At 46.3% G+C, this 22,514-nt stretch overlaps 1 protein-coding gene across 1 annotated transcript; it reads right to left on the bottom strand.

The window, feature by feature from the left end:
• Nucleotides 1-12,367: 12,367 nt before the first annotated feature.
• On the bottom strand, nt 12,368-16,676 carry LOC120690823 (serine/threonine-protein kinase BSK1-2-like). The gene is made up of 9 exons (XM_039973656.1): nt 16,164-16,676; nt 15,945-16,080; nt 15,014-15,147; nt 14,466-14,571; nt 13,985-14,070; nt 13,571-13,759; nt 13,186-13,368; nt 12,992-13,105; nt 12,368-12,897 (listed from the first exon to the last, which is right to left on the bottom strand). Exons 1-9 carry the CDS (start codon nt 16,518-16,520, stop codon nt 12,646-12,648), a joined length of 1,557 nt encoding a protein of 518 aa, XP_039829590.1. The 5' UTR covers nt 16,521-16,676; the 3' UTR covers nt 12,368-12,645.
• Between the last annotated feature and the right edge of the window lie 5,838 nt (nt 16,677-22,514).

The raw sequence follows: 22,514 nt of genomic DNA on the forward strand, positions 1-22,514 counted from the left end.
TGGGCACCGCGGGCTTTTATAGGGCAGAGCCATCGAGCAAAGCTCACTCGGGTCACAATCCGGTTACCACTAACCCTCGGGCCTCGGTAGACGGTAGGTAGTTTCCAGGGCAAGGATACGGTCAGGCCACGGCACGGTCTGCGTTCCGTACGTCGTCGACTTGGGGTCAACACGCTGCGCTGCTGACGATGGCGCGCCTACTTTGCAATAATGGATGGATCGGATCGGCGATTTTTCCCCTTTTGGATCCAAGGCTGTGTGTTTAGATCCGTAAAATAGTGGTAAAAAGAGTCGCATCGAATACTGTAGCACACTGTAGCACTTTTCGTTTATTTGTGGTAATTGTTGTCCTATCATGACCTAACTATGCTCAAAAGATTCGTCTCGTCGTGTACATCAAAACTACGTAATTAGTTTTTTTATTTAACTACATTTAATACTCCATGCATGAGGTAAAAGATTTGATGTGATAGGTGAATAGTGAAGTTTGGAGAGAGAAATTTTAGAACCAAACACAGCCGAAGAAAAATGTTGCCTGATGTAGATTTTGTTATAAGAATGAAGTGCACCAAACAAAAGATTAAGTATTCTGATAGAATTTTGTCACCAGGACTCACTCAGAGTCTCGGCGTCTTATCTGTAAGGCTGGTTCGGTTTGGAGGGGACTGAAGGCGATTGAAGGGGATATCAGGGATTGGAGGAGAACTGGAGGGATTGAACCGAACAAGGCCTAATGTGGCAGCTCCCAGGACGCCACCTCCCACCTGTTTTCTTCTTGGAGCACGGCCACCATTGTCTTGTCTCGCCGCCTCTAGCACCGAGACAACAAGGATGCCGTGGAATTCTGCGGCTCGTGCCAGCTTGCGTTGGAAAATAGCTGCAGCACTTGCCATCTGGGGATACTAGCTGCCAAAGCGAGAAGAATTCCAGTTTCTGGTCTAGCTTCCTCCTGAATACTCGGATCTTCTTATTCTTTGGTCAGCAGACCCGTGTGCATGCGCTCTTCTGCAGAAATTTACACGATCCATCGCGCTTTTTTCTTTTTTTATATTTTTTAAAAAATAAAAATTTCAAAAATATATGTCCGTTTTGAAATATTTCAAAAATATCCCCCGGTCGTCCTCCCAAAGAGCGACAGGCCCTAATTATAATTTTTTTTCTTTAAATTTGCAACGAGGTCCCTGAAAAAAGGGGGCCTGTCGCCCCCCCCAACGGGCGACAGGGGGGCCTGTCGCCCCCCCCTCGGGCGACCGCTGGGCCCAGCCCACGGGCGCGGCAGGGGGGCCTGTCGCCCCCCCCCCTCGGGCGACCGGGGTATGGCCCCCTATATAAGCTTCAACCCTCTCATTTCCTCCTCATTTGAGCCCGAAAATTCCACCAAAAATCCAGAAAAAAAGAGAGGAGTGAGGAGAAGGAAAGCGGCGAAGCCCTGCCGAATTCAGCACTTGTGATCTGCAGGTTAGTACATTTAGTTTATATATTGTTATATTTAAGTACTACGTATTTAAGTATGAGTAATTTAAGTAGGGGTGAGTAATTTAATTTAATTAGTGCTATAGTAAAACCATTTAAGTAGGAGTTTAATGATACTTTAGATTGTAGTTACGTAGTAGTAAATTAGTTTAGAAAATTAGTTCTACGCATTTATTATTACAATTGCAGTACTATTAGAGACGTGTTTATAAATTAATTATGATTTAGAATAGAATTTGGCATATGCAGTATAGAATTTGAGTGTCATCACGTAGTTATGAATACTTATACGTTGTAGTTGAATTTCATACTTAGTTTTTACGGATTATTGAATAAGGTAGTGAAGTAAAGAGTATAACTCGATAAGTATTATGTGATATACAGATATGTCGAGCAAGATGCAGTTTCAAGTATTTTATGGTGAATACAATGTTATGTATGAGCCAAATGGAGTAGATCTTTCTGCCTTTAAGCGCACATCTAGCGGCATGGATAAACCTCTGGAAAGGAGTTTTGGTTCCATATGTAAGTGGCTGCAGCGTGGGTTCCATGTTGATCCGTTGACACATGTGATCACTGTCCAGTCTCTTGTTAATTGGGAGGTAGAAAGTGAATTATGGGAATTGATGATGATACACAGCACTGATGACTGGCAGAAGTACATGCAAGCAGCTCTAAAGCGTGGGTGGCCTCTGGCCATTCTTGTTCAAATCCGGGAGAAGACACAAAATGAAATCCAATATTGTGCAGATCAAGAAACTCCGAGTATTCAAAGAGAGACCAATTATGTTGAGCGAGATGAGTCAGAAGAGACAGGGAATCAAAACATGGGACCACAGGGCCTTGCTGATGAGGGAGAGATGATACATAGCATTGTGGACGAGATGGAGGCAGAAGACCAAACCGCAATAGAGATGGAAGAATATGAGGGCTCATCTGATGACGAGCAGTACTCATTGCCAAAAGAGTGGAAGGAGCATGGTTTTGGCAGTCATGTCGCAGAAGATGTACGAAATCAGGAGTGGGAGTACAGAGGGAATGAGGTAGTGCAAGGTGCAACATATCCAAACATTGAAGCCGTAAAAGATGCTGTGAGACTATGGGCAATATCATTGAAACGAGAATTCAGAGTCGTAAAGCCTGGCAGTAAAGAATATGAGGTGAAGTGTATGAATGATGGATGTCCATGGCGAGTACATGCATTCAAGGGAAAATGGAAGTCCAACTGGAAATGTTCCATTGTCACAGAGCACACTTGTTTGCTGTCAGAAGTTCTTCCCTCGCATCGCAATATATCATGCGACTTTGTTGCAAAGCAAATGTATGGGTTTATTATGGACAACCTTAATTATGAGCCAAAAATGATTGTTCGATACATTGAGCAGACTTACCAGTACACCATCAGTTATTTGAAGGCATGGAGGGCTAAACAAAGGGTGTTGGAGATGCGGTTCGGCACATACGAGGCTTCATATAATAACCTACCTCGTATGTTATCCCAGGTTGCTGCTAGAAATCCTGGAAGCTTTTATGACACATACCTCGTACCAGCCGTGACTAGGGGGACAAAGAATTATGCAACGAGCCTTCTTTTGCATAGGTGCTTGTGTTAGAGCATTTCAGTTTTTTCTTCCGGTGATCTGTATTGATGGCACATTTTTGACTGGAAGGTATAAAGATCAGATACTCACCGCAATCGGTGTAGATTGCAACAACCAAATAGTTCCGCTCGCATTTGCATTTGTTGAGAATGAGAACATAGACAGTTGGTATTGGTTCCTTGAACGAGTGAAGATTCATGTTGTTGCTGCACGCCCAGATGTGTGCCTTATTAGTGATAGGCATGCAGGTATCTGTTATATTGTGATCCAAATTCTGATGGGAGAGTGTTGGAATTTGGGCTTGGCCCATTAAGGCCCATGTGGTGCAAACTTTTAATCCCACATTGCTAGTAGAAGTTGAGGAGACCACGTGACTCTCCTATATATCTAACCCATAGGCTTCACCGGAGAATATCAATCCTATTATTCCTCTTGTAAGCCGCCGCTAGGCGTTGTACACAAACACCTGATATAGTGAAGTTCTTGCTGGCTGGCGCCCGTGGTTTTTACCCTTCGCATTGGAGGGGTTTTCCACGTTAAATCTTCGTGTCTTTCTGCGGTTTGATCTTTCTATTTTTCATCGTTTTGTTCGCCGTCGCTTCTAACAAGTGGTACCAGAGCCGTGGTTTCAAGTTTGGGTTTCGTGATGGCGTCGATGAAGTATGATCTACCGATGTTGGACTACAAGACAAGGTTCTCGCTGTGGCAAGTCAAGATGAGAGCTATTCTGGCGCAAACCAATGATCTTGATGAGGCGCTGGAAAAATTCGGGAAGAAAAAGAAGGATGAGTGGACCGATGAGAAGAAGCGCAAGGACCGTAAGGCTCTTTCTCTTATTCAGCTTCATCTATCTAATGATATTCTACAAGAAGTGCTGCAGGAAAAGACTGCTGCAGAATTGTGGCTAAAACTGGAATCGATCTGCATGTCGAAGGATCTTACCAGTAAATTGCATATGAAGTTGAAGCTGTACACGCTTAAGATGCAGGAGGGTGATTCGGTGATGGGTCACCTATCTGTCTTCAAGGAGATCGTTGCTGACCTAGGGTCGATGGAGGTTAAGTATGAAGATGAGGACTTAGGTCTTCTTTTATTATGCTCTTTGCCAAGTTCTTATGCAAGTTTCCGTGACACCATACTATTAAGCCGTGATGAACTAACCCTTGCGGAAGTTTGTGAGGCACTCCAGTCTAAGGAGAAGATGAAAGGCATGGTGCAGACAGATGGCTCGTCCTCTAGGGGCGACGCTTTGCGTGTCAGAGGCAGATCAGAGCAAAGATCCTCAAGTGATAACAACGATCGTGGCAAGAGCAATGACGGTAGAGGCCGCTCCCAGTCCAAAGGTCCCAAGAAGAAATTCTGTAAGTATTGCAAGAAGAAATCTCATATGATTGAGGATTGCTGGAAATTGCAGAATAAGGAGAAGAAGAAAAATAAATCTAATGGTAAGGCTAGTGTTGCCTCTGCTGGTGAAAACTCTGAGTCAGATTGTTTGGTTGTCTTTGCTGGTTGTGTTGCTGGTCATGATGAGTGGATTCTTGATTCTGCATGTTCTTTTCATATCTGCACTAATAGAGATTGGTTCAGTTCCTATGAGTCTTTGCAGAACGGTGATTTTGTGCGCATGGGAGATGATAACCCGTGTGAGATTATTGGCATTGGCTCTGTTCAGATCAAGACCCATGATGGCATGATTCGCATACTGAAGAATGTAAGGCACATACCAGGGATGAAAAGAAATCTGATCTCGTTGAGCACACTTGATAAAAAAGGACTCAAATATACCGGTTCAGGTGGAGTTGTGAAGGTATCTAAAGGTTCTCTTGTATGTTTGCTGGGTGATCTCAATCCTTCAAATTTATATGTTCTCAGAGGTTGTACTTTGCATGGTTCTGTTTCTGCTGCTAATGTTGCTAATGCTGAACCTAGTAAGACTGACCTTTGGCATATGCGTCTTGGACACATGAGTGAACTCGGTATGGCAGAATTGATGAAGAGAAACCTGCTGGATGGCTGCATTCTGAGTGGCAAGAAGTTCTGTGAGCATTGTGTATTTGGTAAGCATAAGAGGGTCAAATTCAATACCTCTGTTCATACCACAAAAGGTACACTTGATTATGTTCATGCTGATTTGTGGGGTCCTTCACGTAAGCCTTCATATGGTGGTGCTCGTTATATGCTTATCATTATTGATGATTACTCTAGAAGAGTCTGGCCTTATTTTCTGAAAAGCAAAGATGATACTTTTGCTGCTTTTATAGAATGGAAAGTTATGATAGAAAGGCAAACTGAGAAGAAGGTCAAGGTGCTTCGAACTGATAATGGTGGAGAGTTCTGTTCGGATGCTTTTGATGATTATTGCAGAAAAGAAGGCATTGTTAGGCATCACACCATACCATACACTCCTCAGCAGAATGGTGTGGCCGAGCGTATGAACAGGACTATCATCTCAAAGGCTCGTTGCATGCTGTCCAATGCCCATATGAACAAGCGTTTTTGGGCTGAGGCTGCTAATACAGCATGTTATTTGATCAACAGATCGCCTTCTATTCCACTCAACAAGAAGACTCCTATTGAGGTATGGTCTGGTACACCTGCAGATTATTCACACTTGAGAGTTTTTGGCTGCACTGCTTATGCTCATGTTGATAATGGAAAATTAGAGCCTAGAGCTATTAAATGTCTGTTTCTTGGTTATGGTTCGGGAGTCAAAGGATATAAATTGTGGAATCCTGAAACTAGAAAGACTTTTATGAGCAGAAGTGTTGTTTTCAATGAATCTGTGATGTTTATTGACAGTTTGTCCACAGATGATGCTTTAGTTGAGAAATTGCAGTCACAAGTTAGTGTGCAGGTGGAGCTTATGGATGACCAGGAAAATGAAGTTGTTGGTAATGATGTTTCAGATAGTGTTCCTGATACTGTTCAGCACTCACCTCCAGTTTCACAGTCTGATTTGCAGCATGAGGAGGATGTAGATTTACCTATTGCTCTTCGCAGATCAAAGAGGAGTTATGGACCTCCAAACCGTTTAATTGAGGAGTGTAATCTGACTTATTATGCTTTGAGTTGTGCTGAACAGGTGGAGGATGCTAGTGAGCCAGCAACATATTCTGAAGCCATTGATTCAGTTGATAAGGAGAAGTGGATCTCAGCTATGCATGAGGAGATGCAGTCTCTTGAGAAGAATGGCACATGGGAGATTGTAAGCTTGCCTGAGAAAAAGAAGACTGTTCGCTGCAAATGGGTCTTCAAGAGAAAGGAGGGTTTGTCTTCTAGTGAGCCTCCAAGATTTAAGGCAAGGTTAGTTGCAAAAGGTTTCAGTCAGATTCCTGGTGTTGACTATAATGATGTGTTCTCTCCAGTTGTGAAGCATAGCTCAATTCGGACTTTCTTTAGTATTGTTGCTATGCATGATCTTGAGCTTGAGCAGTTAGATGTGAAGACTGCATTTTTACATGGAGAGCTTGAGGAGGAAATTTACATGGATCAGCCAGAAGGATTCATAGTGCCAAGCAAAGAGAATTATGTTTGCAAATTAAAGAAATCCTTGTATGGTTTGAAACAGTCTCCTCGTCAGTGGTATAAGAGGTTTGATTCATTTATGTTGTTACATGGTTTTAAAAGATCTGAATATGATAGCTGTGTTTACATTAAGATTGTTGAGGAATCACCTATATACTTGCTGTTATATGTTGATGACATGCTTATTGCTGCCAAGAGCAGAAAAGAAATCACTACAGTAAAGAAATTGTTGAGTAGTGAATTTGATATGAAGGATCTTGGTGTTGCTAAAAAAATTCTAGGTATGGAGATTACTAGAGACAGAAAATCTGGTTTATTATTTCTTAGTCAGCATAATTACATTAACAAGGTTCTTCAGCGTTTCAATATGCATGATTCAAAGCCAGTTAGTACTCCTATTGCACCTCACTTTAAATTGTCAGCTGCTCAGTGCCCTAGTTCTGAGGAGGATGTTGAATACATGTCAAAAGTCCCATATTCTAGTGCTGTTGGTTCTTTGATGTATGCCATGGTTTGCTCTCACCCAGATTTATCATATGCTATGAGTTTGGTTAGCAGATACATGTCTAATCCTGGTAAAGAACACTGGAAGGCAGTTCAGTGGATTTTCAGGTACCTCAGAGGAACAGCAGATTCTTGTTTGAAGTTTGGGAGAACTGATCAGGGACTCATTGTTTATGTGGATTCAGATTATGCTGCTGATTTGGATAGGCGCAGGTCACTCACAGATTATGTGTTCACTGTTGGCAGTTGTGCTGTGAGTTGGAAGGCTACTTTGCAGCCTGTTGTTGCTATGTCTACCACAGAAGCAGAATATATGGCTATTGCTGAAGCGTGCAAGGAAGCAGTTTGGCTGAAAGGTTTGTTTACTGAGTTGTGTGGAGTTGGTTCTTGCATTGATCTATTCTGTGACAGTCAAAGTGCTATTTGCCTCACTAAAGATCAGATGTTTCATGAAAGAACAAAGCATATTGATGTCAAGTACCATTATGTTCGTGATGTTATTTCACAAGGTAAATTGAAGGTATGCAAGATCAGTACTCATGATAATCCAGCTGATATGATGACTAAACCAGTTCCTGTAGCTAAGTTTGAGCTTTGCTCAAGCTTAGTTGGTTTGACAGTTTAGCCCAAGAGGCTATTTGGCGCCAGAAGTTCTGTTCTTTGTTGTGTTCAGGTGATGATTTTGATATGCTACAAGAAGGAATTTGTCTCAAGGTGGAGTATGTTATATTGTGATCCAAATTCTGATGGGAGAGTGTTGGAATTTGAGCTTGGCCCATTAAGGCCCATGTGGTGCAAACTTTTAATCCCACATTGCTAGTAGAAGTTGAGGAGACCACGTGACTCTCCTATATATCTAACCCATAGGCTTCACCGGAGAATATCAATCCTATTATTCCTCTTGTAAGCCGCCGCTAGGCGTTGTACACAAACACCCGATATAGTGAAGTTCTTGCTGGCTGGCGCCCGTGGTTTTTACCCTTCGCATTGGAGGGGTTTTCCACGTTAAATCTTCGTGTCTTTCTGCGGTTTGATCTTTCTATTTTTCATCGTTTTGTTCGCCGTCGCTTCTAACAGTATCCTGCAATCAATACTGAAATTGCAACATGGAACTGCGACAACGCCTCCATTGTGGCCCGATGTCCAAAACAGGTGGTGCATTAGGCATATGGGTGCAAACTTCTATGAGCACTTCAAAAACAAGGATCTTAAGAATCTGTTTAAGAGGTTGTGCACCCAAAATCAACAGAGAAAATTCAATGCATTATGGCAGATGCTTGATCAGTTGACTGCAGAGCTAGTGAAGGTAAGGGTATCAGGAGCAGGCACGAGTCAGGCTGCAGAGGCTAGGGATTCAATTGAGAAGCCATTTTCACACTGGATTCGAGGTAGAGAAATGGTCATTCCTTTATGATACCAACAGAATACGGTATGGTATTCAGACAACGAACTATGCAGAGTGTTTCAATATGGTTATGCGTTCTTGTCGTGACTTTCCTCTTGTGGGAATTGTTGAGTTCATCATGTATGGGTGCATGAAGTATTTCAGAGAGCGTTACACGGCTGCAAGCATAAACATCAGCAACCCCCAAATTCGGTTTTGCAAAAGAGTGACACAATATATGCAAGAGAAGATTGAAAAGGCCAAACTGCACCGCATCATATCGACAGGTACAATGGAGCATAGATTTGAGGTTCTATGCAAGGATAGAACTGGTCGTGGTATCCGTAGAGATAGGGTGGTACAGGAGAGTTTGATTACAGTTGATGGCAAAGCCTTCTGCTCCTGCATAAAGCCTAAGTTATTGCATTTGCCATGCTCCCATCTCATTGCGGCATGTGCAGAGTCTGCGTTGCAGCCAAGAGTATTTGTTTCACCGTACTTCAGCAAGGAAGCAGCTGTATCCACCTGGGGACATGAGGTATACGGGATTGGAATTGTGGGGCCTTTCACTCAGGATAATGAGAATAAAATGTTTATTCCTGATCCAGCCACTAAGACGGCTGGGGTGAGGCGGTACTTGCAGTCACTTACCGTGGACTCTGCGACGGCTGCATGAAGACACATGGGAACGCTATCTTGGCAGGGTGCCCACTACTGCTACAGCTTTGGTCGTACGAGAGGCTAGCCGTTGGTCGGCCCATGGTCAGCCACGAGCCTTACCACGGGGGCATGTACGGCGAAGAGGAGGACGAGAGGCCCACTATGGGAACTATCTGGATCTGGCGTCAGGTACGTTCTTATACATCTAATTTTGTTATTCATTGTTACATGATGCATTAGCGCACTTTTAATGTTACTTATTCCGAATGCAGAGGTCCTGGGCGCATGCGCAGGTTAGACGCGCATATCCTGAGTTTGTTTTAGAGCTCGACATGCTGACGCCCGAGGACGTTGTCTGGGAGCCTTACAGCCCAGAGGTTGTGGCTACCCGTGCACCAGCAGGTCTGTCTTCGCACTGCTCCGCGAATGCGAGCCTGTGGGTTACTTCCGCCGTCCTGGTTTATGACATCGCGGTTGAGGCATATTGCCTCTAGAGAGTCAGGAGACAGTTTGGGCAGCGCCAGGAGTTTCCGGTGCCCACCGCGTTGGAGCGTGTCAGTCACCAGGACCACAGGTAATTATGAATGAACTTGGCTCATACATTCGTGTCGAATCTAACGATTCTTCGTGGTCCACTTTGTAGATTGTCTAGGAGTGGCTTGCCGTGCTCTGATGATTGGCTCACCAAAATCCAGCCGTGGGTGGACCAATGGGAACAGGCAGGCGAGCACTTGGTCCATCCAACAGGACCACACACAGACAGCTCCTTTAGGGCTTACCTCACCTGGTACTTACCCCGGACTCGGGCTCATCTGGTTTTTGTTGACACTCACCCGCAGCCACACCAGGCGAGGCCTCAGGATGGCTATGCCCGGCACCACGTGGAGTCACTAGCTGGCGCGGTGAGTCTCTTGATCATATTTGCATATATATATAATCATATTCATAAGATAATTCATGTGTTTGTAACTGTACCTTTACTGAATTGATGCAGCTTCGCCTTTGCAACATGATGGAGACGGACTGCTCGACTTACTTGACGAGGGTACGTGTCGGATCCCCAATGACCCAGTTTGAGCAGACAGAGGCATGGTCGAGGCAGCGTGATCAGTTGCGTCAGGTAGTGCACAACTTCGGAAGCCGTGTGCAGTACGAAGACAACCACGGGTCGTCTCAGGCCTCGTCGTCGTTCCCGTGTCTGTCGACCGTGCACGGGCCGACGTCGCAGTTCTTCCCAAGTGCAGGTAACGTACATATCTCTTTAAAATTACATCAAGTGTTCCTACATATTTACTAATATCACATACAGGATACGATCCAGCTACTGCGTTCGGCCATACTGGAATATTTAGAGGGACAACACCAGTTGGCGGACCGTATCCAGGGATGGTACCGGGGCCACAGATACCGGTCTACACAGGTTAGTTTATGTTTCGTATTTCGGTTTCTACATGTCATGACAAAATATACGAGCGTACGCTAACATCCACATTTTTTGCGTAGGATTCTACCCACATGCGGGCGCCGGACCTTCTTCTTCCTCCTTTCGACCAGATAACGAGACCTTCACCTTAGACGACTTCGACAGCTTGAGTCCAGAAGAGCCTGCCGCGCAAGGTGCCCCCGATGTCTTGGGGTATTCACAGCTAGGAGGAGCACCACTTGGGATCTCTCAGCAGCAGACACCGCAGCCCCTTGCGCGTCCTGAGTGACAGGTGAGGTCTCCGGATGTTCTCACCTACTCCGAGGGCCATGTCCGTGCCCAGCAGAGGGCTAAGAGGTTCCGACGCCATAGGGGTGGTTAGATATATCTGATGTTTGTATCTCTGATGTTTATTTGTAATGAGATAGCTGTGGACCGCTTATTTGTATCCGATGTTTATGATTGTGCTAGTTTACTTGTCATTTGTTTCTATTCATACTATTGATGTGAACTTATTATGTTTGTGGGTTCCATAATGCTCGTGAAATAAGGGAAGTTCTTGCGATTTTTTCCCGTAATTTAATAAAGGACAAGTTAGGTGCGGTAGGAGTTAGCAGCCGAGATCCTGCCGACGATGATGACGACTACACGCTCGAATAGCTCAAAATAGGAACCATAGTGTATCTAGCTGCGAGTACGAAATCACAGGTTGCCACTGCTCAGCACGGCGATCACGGGTTTCCCAAATGTGGCATTCTTTGCCCAGACATACGTGACCCAGTAGCAGTGCCCTTCCACCATTTCAAAAAGTACGCAATTCGGCAGAGCTTCGCCGTTTTTCTTCTTCTCACCCCTCTCTTTTTTCCTGAATTTTTAGGCTCAAATGACAAAGGAAATGGCGGCATATGGCAGGCTCAAATGACAAAGGGAATGGCGGCATATATAGGGCCTGTCGCCCCAGGGGGGCGACAGGGCTTTTTTTTTTCCAGGGACCTCAATGCGAATTTGAAGAAAAAAAATTACACTTAAGGCCAGTCGCCCTATGGGGGCAACCAGGGGTATTTTTAAAATATTTCAAAACGGACATATATTTTTGAAATTTTTGTTTTTTAAAAATATAAAAAAGAAAAAAGCGCCGATCCATCGGTCTGATTATGGGCCGATAACCTTGGTCCGTTGGTGGCCCAATCTGGGCTGGCACACTTGAGTTGGGCCACAGCACAGCTACTTCCTTCCTTCTTCGACCCCAGCACCAGACCTGTCCTGACTGGGGCCACTACAGGTCTCCAGCCCAGTAGACGGTGTCGGTGGTCAACTTTTCACGAGGTCGCCTCGCCACGTTGCGCGGTCCGCCATCACGGCGGGGGCGCTGTGCACACGACGGCGGCATCCGGAAACAAGTGCTAGCTGCGTCCCTGGATACACAATAAATCGGCAGACAGATCCAGCTCTCTTGCACACAAGCGCACACACTCTAATTGCCGCGGTTACCGAGAGTTGCCCGTGACCCCTGGCCCGATCACCATCTGCTCAGCTGGCACTGGCAGACCGGCGGCGCTGTAGTAGATGGCAAGGGGACTCGCAAGTCAGCGACGGGACGCCGAGAGACATGCTGGCTGCCTGGGCCAGGGCCGGAGCCTCCAAAGTTGTTGCGTTGACTGTCATAGAAATAGCAGAGAACTTCACTCTGTCGAAATGCTGATGTTCTTCTCCACGTCTGAACAATCAGCACAAGGTTCGTCAGCAACTCAGCACGATATACAAGATCAACCAACAAGCCAACGGGAGCACAAGCAATTTCTAGGTTCAGCGACCACAAGTAAATCCCCTTTGCATTCCGCCTGTTTCGATTCTTGTCAATGTAAGATGTACACGGGCCCAAAAAAATGCAGCAGAGAAATGCCAAACCGGGTATTAACAATCACAGGACTAACTCTACAGCACACCATCCATCCAATTACATCCCCAAACCCAGGGAACAGGAGCTAACCACAACTTTTAGGAAGCACCGAGTAGCATGTCTCAACATAAACCACCTATGGAGCCGGAGGAGGGACGCCGAGCTGACTGGACTTTCAAGGTTTGGTGTTCTTCTGCCGCTTCTCTTCGAGCTGCGAAGCCTCATTCAGCATGTCCATGGCGTCGCTCTGCATGTTCAGCTTCGAGAGGGCGACGGCCTGCATGTAGAACGCGGTGGGCCAATCAGGGTACACGCATTGCGCCTGCATTGCATCACGGAGGGCGGCATCAGGCTGGTCGGACATGAGGTGGCACAGGCTCCGCCTCGCGAACACTGTTGGTGATACCATCGTCCCCACATCAACAAACTGCAATACGAAGACAGGTAGCGGAATGAATTTGCTGCATTCTAGCAATCTATTAGAACATAAAAGTGTTCCTGATGTAAGAAAGATGTGCTACTTGTGTATAACAGTCTATGGCTGCCTTGAAATCTTTATCACGAAAAGCAAAGTCTCCACGTTTCCTAGCCTCCAACATGTCCCTCATCTGCTGTGTCCATTCCTGGAACGACAGCTGCAATAAAGGTACCATTTTCTTAGATAATACTCCGAAGAAAGGTCAGCAGACAGCAACAGAAAAGCTCTGACACTTACCTCATTAGTCCCTTCATCATCCCTGTAATGTGTATTCACTAGAATCTGATGGATAGCCGTCAAATCCATCCTAGAACAGGCCTCACCCATGGGAGAAAGAGGGTGCTGTGGCTGCGGAGGGGGAGTGGGAGGCTCTTCTTCTTCTTCATGCTTTGGAATGCCAAGCATCTCATAGGATGGTACCTGTTTGCAATTTGGAAAATAGAAATGTAGCAGTCATAAAAAAGCACAGAAAATGCCTTGTTACCATAAGATAACAGTTGCGTGGAAGCCATGAATCACATCACAATAAAGCAAACAATCAATGCTAGAGCACATAGGAATCATAGGATGCATGGTATATAATGTGAATCATTTTTTGAAAGGATAAAAGCATAATGGTTACCTCTGATTTTATTTGCATGGGCTCGAGAACAGAAACCAACTTTTTGGTGTTGGGGCGATCCCTAGGTTCATACTGTAAGCACTGAGAGACCAGATCAACCATTGTGGTCGCTTCTTCTGTTGGGTAGTTTCCCTCCAAATGTGAGTCCATCAGTACTTGGAGATTGTTGCCTTTTATCATCTCACAAGCCTGAGTGCAATAAAGCTCAACTGTCAATGGTTTAAGCAGGCCAACCTAACAACTCTATTACCAAGTTACGTTCGAAAAAAATATGTTCTCTCACATGACACACTTGGTGGCAGTTACAAAAAGGAGATATGCACATAATAGTATTGAATACAAAGGTATTTTCAGAAAGTGGAAAAGTAAGATAGTGCAGCAAGGAAGTAAATAGCAATTAACAATAAAACTTACACGGGAAGGAGGTATACGTTTCCCACTGAGGAGATCCAGAAGTATAGTGCCATAACTGTATATGATACTTTCCGATGTAACTCTTCCTGAAGAAGCACCGGTTAGCGCAACAAAAAGTTAGAAATATACCTCTAAAATGATTTCACTTCAGTTTCTTTCTATTTCAATACTATATCCAGTTGATTTTGATCCTAATCACACCACATGTGTTTTCAGTCAACTACCAATAGGTGCTTACATAAAGCATTTGGTGAATCAACAAGACGGATTATTTTGTCTTGAGGGGCAAAAATCTGAAACCAGCTTGTCTGCTATTTTATCTTCTAGCAATTTGCAGTGTTCCATTGATCCAATCAGTGTGAAAGTTTTACCCATCCTATTGCTAGTAGTTACCATGTACAAGTATATCATTTCTAAATGCCCTAAAAAAGCAAACAAAAGAAGAAAATTTTGGCCCTAAATACAGATACGATCATATTACCATTTCTTAAATATTCTGGAGGTGTGTATGCAAGATTTGTGCTATAACTTTTCCCGTCCCTGCTGTTTTTCATGAGGCCAAAGCATGAAAGACGAGGATCACCATTCTGCAAAAAGAAACATGCAACACCCTTTAACATGCGATGGACAGCATCCAAAAATGCATTACTGATAAGATTCCTAATCAATTTTCAGATCAATATAAATTTTTTTAGAGAACTCATGACAAAGAGTTGACATTTCTATTTTGATAATGTATTTCCTTCCAACCCCTAGAGTTGGAGTACAGATGGCAACAGATCCCTCCACTTCCAATTTCAGATGAAGCGGAGAAAGCATCCATGCATAGGGTAAAAGCTCAATGGACTCCTAAGAGACCATTCCCAGAGGAACCCAGCAATACTTGCAGTTCTAGCAGAGATATTTACCAAAAATAAATTATCCTCGTTTCCACATCTTCATGATATTATAGTGAATTGGCAATTTTCCAAAAAAAAAAAAAATATAGGCCTTTAGGATAAAAAAAAACAGAAAGAATTAGTTTCTTACCTCATCAAAGAGAACCCTGTATGAATTTAGATCGTGATACAAAGGCCTTCCCTCAGAGCTGCAATACTCCAGTGCTTCAGCGATGTAGTATGCAACTCTTAGACGCATAGCCCATTCAAGTGTCTGGTTTTCCCCTGAAAAAGGGTAAAAGGAATATCAAGATTAACAAAAGAGGAAACTGCACAACACCCTCAATGTTTAATTTCCCTAGAAATTCATCATCACTTGTAACCTTTACTGACAAAAACCCAAATCTTACCCATACACCCTAGGGACAGACCCTAGGGACAGGCTGTTCATAAAACACAAGTCATGTGGATCCAAACATCTAGTTCATGCATCAACTTCTTAATTTGAAATACGCATTCCAGAGCACACATCAATTGCATTCGTAATTCCTATGTTTTCCTGTAACAATATACATCCAAGACTGTTTTATTTATTTATTTATTTATTTATTAAAAGACGTCCACGCTGAAATCCTCTGAGCGAATTATAGTCATCCACCCATCCATCCAAAAGACCAAAACAACGAATAGAACATCTAAGCACAGACCAATGGCCAATGCTGCAGCAATGAATTATAACACGTGTTTAATGCAGCCTGTGTCCTGAACTCCTTATCGGTTTCAAGGGATTCGCACAACGACCCTGCCAGCAACAGCCGGATAGGAATCGGATATGACGAAGGCTAGCCCAATCATTCGTTCGGTACACCAAATGCGGGAGGCTGCTAAGCGCCAGCGGTTGCTCAGAGCACGCCGATTCGTCTTTTTTGCCAACTTCCACACTAATCAGAGATCGAATCAGACGAAGACAAAAATCATCGCAGGCTGTATTTGCCGAAAATGGTCAGCGAAATATCCACAGCGAACCAGAAATCCAGAAAGCGACCTATGAGAGAAATGGACCAATGGTCGAGCAAACGTACAGTGGAAGAGGTGCTTGGCGAGCGTGTCGTTGGGCATGAACTCGGCGACGAGCAGGCGCTCGTCCCCGTCGCAGCAGTAGCCGATCAGGTTGGCCATCCGGCAGTGTCGAAGCTTGCCGACCCCCTTGGCCTCCTCCTGCGAGCAAAAACAGGGCTTTTATTGCAGCGAATTCCACCCCGAATCGGGGTAATCGAGCCCGAGCCCGCCCCTAGACGTACCGCGAACTGCTTGGCATCGGGCCAGGCCATCTTGGTGAACTTCTTGACGGCGATCGCGCGGCGGCTGGCCTCGAGGCGGCCCTTGTACACGAAATTCGGCGCCTTGTCGCCGCTCTCGGAGACGATGTTCTCCGGCGCGAAGCCTCCCGTGGCGGCGCGCAGCTCCTCCAGCGAGAACTCCTTGACCGCCGGCACCTCGCGGCCGGCGGCGCCCGCGCGCGCCGCGGAGGGCGGCCGCGCCTGGTGCTGGTTCAGCGAGAGGGAGGGGCGGTGCGGGGGGAGCGCCCCCGCCGCCCTCCCCGGCGGCTTCTTCACCGGGAGCGTCCCCGTCCGCAGCGAGGAGCGGCAGCAGCCCATCGGAGCCCACGGGGTGGCTTGAGCCGCGGCCGCGTCTGCGTGGGCTCGCCTGCGGTGTGTGGGGGGTTGGGTTCCGGTTCCCCTGGCTTGGCTTGCCCGAGTAGCGGAGCAGGGGCGAGAGGAGAAAGAGGAGGTGGTGGTGGTTTTGTTCTGGCTGGCTTTGGGGGTTGGTCGCCTCGCCTCGCCTCTGCCTTTGTACGAGGGCGATCTTACTCTTGAGTCTCAACAAGTTTCAACTCTCGAAATTCATACTTAACAAACAATAAATATAGTGTTAAAAATGACAAAGAAGGTTTGTATTTGACGAGTGGGGCGCAATTTGAAACTTAAAGCGAAGGTACATGGCAAATGTTACAGTTCCGTTAGATTGAAATATTGAATGGATCATACTATCCAGCTTAGATCCTACGTCGTATGGATAATTTAAAATGTAATAGTTCACATACGTTACTTAAAGGAACAAATAAGAGTGTTAATAGTAACGGAGGATATTACGACACGATCGTCACCACACGCATGCTATGCAATACTTTATCTGAATCCAAGTACGTGCAAAAGTGAATTCGGTTATGTGTAAAGTTAGGTTACCCAATTTAGATGCTATGTGATGTGTGTCTATATATATATATATAATTCTAACGGTCTAATACGGTTACTAGGAGCAACGTCAATAGTAGCGGTCAAAATTTGGATCGGTGTGATTACACGTGTAGCATCAGATCCAGTTAGATAGCTGAAGTTGCAACATTTCATATAGATTATTCGAAATGCTCCTGGCTTTGCTTTCTAAAGGTTATCCACTTTTGTTCCTTTTTTTTCTCCTGCTCCAGTGCCTGTAATCTTGGGGCCGTCTTGGCAGCGATTGGCTAGAGATATCGCCTACATTTGGAAAGAAACATTCAACACTGATGTGTGTATTAGTTTGCAAGGATAAGAGAATTTCCCATTTTTGTGTTGACTGTTGAGTAGGAGTACTATGTTCAGTACTCTATGAGCAATTGGATCGTGCTCGCTCGCACCCTGCTGGGGTCAACGGTTTCTTTGGGTGTTTTCGTACTGTACCATACTAGCAGTACCGATTGACGGGTTCCAAAGCAAAAAAAAAAAAAAAACACGCCGTACGCCGGTTGGGACGTCGTGGACGGATAGGGAACGAGCCGAGCGCGCCACGCAAAACTGTCTGCCCGAATTACGCGTCAGGCTGCCGGAGCCAGCCATCCGGGGCCCTGGGCGGCTGGCTGGCTGGAGGTGCCGTGCGCCTCCGAGGCCGCCGTCAGCGGCAGCGCCCCCGCGCATCCGGCGACCGTGTCGCCGCGGTGCCAGGGTCACCGCGCAAGGACACGGCCGTCGCCGTAGACATGGCGGCTTGCCCGACCCCGGCACGAAACGGACGTCCGTTCGGCAACGGGCGCCGCGGCATTTTTAGCTGTTTTTTTCCTCTTTCGGTGAAAATGAAAAAAAACACCCATAGCCCTTTTTCCGGGTCAGAGGAGCGGTTGCTGTGAGTTGTGCAACTGCAGTGCATAATTGGTAAAAAGCTGCTAAGAAAAAAAGATTCGATTGCTGTGAATGCCTGCTAAAACTGAAGGGCGTCGCCTGAAGCAGGGAAACGGCTGTTGCTGACAGAGTGATTTCCTCTGCTACTGTATGTTTCAGCGAAATGTTTAGTAGGAGTTTAAAGCGAAACGTTTTACAGTATCTCTTTTTTTTTTGCCCGGTCAAAAGAACGGTTACCATGGGCTCTGCAACTGAATTGTGTAAACGAAGCACTGAGTAAAAACCTGCTAGAAAAGCTTGAATGGATGTAAATACCTGCTAGAAGTGGAGAGCATAGCCTGAAAAGCACTGGAATATCTGTAGCAGACAGAATGATTTTCTTTTCTTTTCTTTTCTTTTCTATATGCCTGAGCAAAATGTTGAAATGTTTGGTAGGATATAACACAGCTACTTTTATTTTGCTTTTCCCCCAAACTAAAAATGCTATAGTAAATCGAGGAACCGTTTCAAATCAGATCAGCAAAGACTGATGGGTCCGAGGAAGGAGTCTGAACAGCAAGACAGCAAGACAGCTAGCTAGCTCTCGAGTCTTGAGAACCCTGACCCCAAGCTATGAAAACACCTGCACCTGAACTAGAGATTTTTGAATTCCACGATCCACACGCAGCAGAAAGTAGTAGGCAATTCGGTGTCCCACTTGCACAAGAATGAGGGCGATTTGTTTAACGAGTCAACCGCGTGTCCGGAACAGTTCAATTCCTCGAGTCTCCCGGGTGACCTCGCTTGACCTGCTGACCCGGTCAGGTCAGTCACCGCCGGTCTGCCGCCACGGCAAGGCAATGGCTCCGCAGCTGGCTTAATTCGGTTTGAACCTTTGTGTACGCAGCAGCAGACCAGAAGCAAACCGTGACCAGGTTTCGCGTTTCGGTTTCCACACTGTCGCGGGTAACTGATAAACTGAAGAGTGAACTGCGCCGGCACAAATCTGACTGAAGGAAGAGACCGTTTCTTTTCTTGGCTCAGGCATTAGGCCAGTGCCGGAAAATGTTCTGATTGAACTTTCAGAAAGAAATCTGAATTCTGAAGCTCGTGCTGATCGGCTGTTTTCCACCTAAAACAATGGGGGTCACCACACCACTGGGGCAACTACAAGGGTGCAGCCAGGGCGGCAAGCATCCACCGATGCAGGACAGGTCGGCCCAATTTTCAATGAGCGCGGCTGACCTGGCACGCAGACGGACAACGTACGCCACCATGTCGCCGGTGTCACGTACTGCACGCGCCCAGGCCACTAGCAGTGGCGATACGGACGCGTTTATTTTAGCGAGGCAGGAGCAGCTTTTATGTTACCGCCAGCCAGGCTGCCACTGCTGCTTGCCCTCTGGCCAGACTCCAAGAGCACGCACGAACTCCATTAACAAATCGTCACCTCCTGGCGATCTGCTTCTCTCCAATTCTCCACCGTCTGCCTCCTGGTGTGCCCTAGACCTAGAGCCACCAAAAGGTTTCTCCTCTTCCCTCGAAGAGATTGATGAATTCCACTGGCCGTGCTCACGTGCACTGAGGCAGGTGACAGCCAAGGTTAAGGTTAAACAATAGTAGTAAGCCTGAGGTGGCGGAAGATTAGGTTAGGTCTGCCACAGATGCTTGGATGGCTTTCCATGCAAGTGGTCTCATAGTTTATAGTGCCTACTTGGCTGCCGTAACAGTGTAACAACGACAGGGGTTCGGGCACACGGCAAACCGGACCTTTGCCGTGTGCCAGAAGAAACAGCACACGGCAAAGGTTCAACTCACGGCAATAATTTTATTTGCCGTGTGTCCGCCCAAAAAACACACGTCAAAGGCACAACACACGGCAAAGAGCCCCTGTTTGCCGTGTGCCTGCTATATTGCACACGGCAAACCTCTGGCACACGGCAAAATTGTGCAAAAAAAAAGTAGACACAACACTCCCAATTTTTTCTTCTATGCATATACAGTGTATTGTACTCCTTGTTAAAATCTATTATATTTTTAGTTATTTTAGCTATATTTAGTCATTTAATTTCATTAATCGAGTTTTTAGGGTTCAACTTGAAGTGTTTTGAATAGTGGAGTATAATGGATAGAAAAATGATCTTCATGTTATGGAGTTTAATTTGATGACATAAGCATGAAATAGAAGTAGATTTCGAACATCTTGCTCGCGGACCATGCTTAGAACAGTTTGAATGAATTGTTTGAAAATTCTATTAATAGCAAACGAATTCAGAAAATCATGAAATTTGTCATGGTATCATGATTTCATGCATGGAGATGGTGGTAAAATTTTGGGAACGTTTTGCAAAAGTTTTGATGTACACATGTTACAAATCGAAACATGTCCAGATAAGACCCGTAGAGTTGAGGAGGAGTCATTTACATTTGGACAAAAGGTTACAAACAAATTAGCCATTGACTTTAGAACTTTTTGTGTTTGCCGAAAACAACATAAGTTCTTTAATGCCAAATTTTGGTTAATTTTCGAATAACTGGTATATTTATTAATTTTTTTGCAATCAAATATTTGTTTCAAACACATGAAATAATAACAATATTAAAATAAAACATGAATTGTTTAATCATTTTAGCAATGTAATGAGAAAATGTGATAAAGTTTGAAACATGAAATAGAATACCAAAGCGATTGAAGGAAAAAATTGAAAAGAAAACATTTCTAAAATTGAATTCAAAAATTTGAAATTGTTTGCCGTGTGCACAGGACATAACACACGGCAAAAACTTTGCTGTGGGCCGGATCGAGGCACACGGCAAAGTGGTACGTCCCTACCGGGCCGCCGCTCGGGCGCCGTGGTGTGCCGCCACCGCTCCCCGCCGCGTCGTGTCGTGCCGCCGCCCCCACCGACCGCCGTGCTGGGCCGTCGCCGCCCGCTCCGGCCCTTTGCCGTGGGCCGGATCGGGGCACATGGCAAAGGTTCCACCCTTTGCCGTGGGCCGGATCGGGTGGCAGACGGCAAAAGGGGAAATCCAGCCCATTAAACCCGTCGTCGGCCAGCTCGCAACCCTACCTATATTAAAACCCCTCACCCCATCCCATGCCGCCTCCCTCCCCCGACCCCTGCCCGCCGCCTCCTCCCTCTCCCTCTGTCGCCGCCGCCTCCCTCTCTCCTCCTCCTCCTCCCTACCTCCGCTGCCTTCCTCCCTGCCCTCCCGTCCAAGCCCAGACGGCGGTGGCGACACATGGACGCCGGAGGGAGCTCAAGGCCGGACGGCGGGATCTACGGCGGCCTCCTCTACCCCGACGGCGGTGTATCAGCCTCGAGCTCCCTCCGGCGGCGCGGCCTCGAGGTCCCTCCCCCGCGTGGCCGCGAGCTCCCTCCCCGATGCGACCTCGAGCTCCCTCCCAGGCGCGGCTCAAGCTCCCTCCCCGGCGTGGCCTCGATCTCTCCCTCCGGCGACAGTCCAGCGGCGTGACAATGGCCTCAAGGGGCGGTGGTGCGGCCTCGGGAGGCGGCGGCCCGGCCCCGGCCGGCGGGGGCGTCGGCGGGAGACGGTGGCCCGGCCCCGAACGGCGGCCGGTGGGGGCGCTCACGGGAGGCGGTGGCGCGGCCACGGGTGGCGGTGCCTCCTCTCCTGGCTGGCCGACGTGGTGGTGGTCACGGCGGCCGGCAGCATGGTTGTGGTGGCCGGCAATGCCGCTGCAGCAGTTGCCGGTGTTTTTTTTATTTTTTTGGAAAATTGTTTACCGAGTGTCGCTCTAACACAAGGCAAAGTCTTTGCCGAGTGCCCGAGAAAAAACACACGGCAAAGTGGCTCTTTGCCGACGTTTGGATGCCGTGAACACTTTGCCGTGTGCAAAATAGACTTTGCCGTGTGCCTCAGGCACACGGCAAACGCCCTGGCTCCCGTAGTGCATGTTGATTTTATTTAGGGGTAGTGGTGGACTAGAGCTAGAGGGGTAGCTTGCTTACTCCTTGTGGTAAGCTGTAGCACGTGCTGATTCGTGGCGGCACATTCTTGTCTTTCATGCTTGAGTTTTTCTTTTCTTCTATACGGCCGGGTACTCCTATTACCTCTTTTCGGAGATAGTGAATTACCTCCTCCATCTACTTGCTGCTTCCCTTAACAATCATATTATTGAGTACCTGATTGTCCAGCTTGCGCGATGCTCTGTGTCCTGTCTTTTAGCACTGATGATCTGAATCGTGAAGAAATAAAATCAAAAGGAACGTGTGAAATACTATACATACATCTGCCACGACAACATCGATCGATCTTAATCTGATCTAGAGATGTGCTCCAACTTTCCACACAAGTGGGCGCGCTAATTAACTTGCTCGGAAAGCTCCGACGAACATCGGTGGCAGCTGACGTGAGGGACATCAACAAAGTCTGACGATGATGATTAAAGTGAGAGAGATTTTACGGATTTTGGAAATTCTAAGAGCCGTTGAATAAAAGGTCCAAAATCCAATGTTAAAAAGTGAGAGGAACATGTTACGAAGAATCTAAGAT

The sequence above is a fragment of the Panicum virgatum genome, chromosome 9N (genome assembly GCF_016808335.1).
Source record: "Panicum virgatum strain AP13 chromosome 9N, P.virgatum_v5, whole genome shotgun sequence".
In the NCBI taxonomy this organism is placed as follows: Eukaryota; Viridiplantae; Streptophyta; class Magnoliopsida; order Poales; family Poaceae; genus Panicum; species Panicum virgatum.

Coding starts and splice junctions, on each gene's coding strand:
- LOC120690823 (XM_039973656.1), bottom strand. CDS start 16,520: ATGGGCTGCTGCCGCTCCTCGCTGCGGACGGGGACGCTCCCGGTGAAG. Junction 14,071..14,465: donor TCCAGAATATTTAAGAAATG/GTAATATGATCG, acceptor GTGCTTCTTCAG/GAAGAGTTACATCGGAAAGT. Junction 13,760..13,984: donor AACGTATACCTCCTTCCCGT/GTAAGTTTTATT, acceptor TATTGCACTCAG/GCTTGTGAGATGATAAAAGG.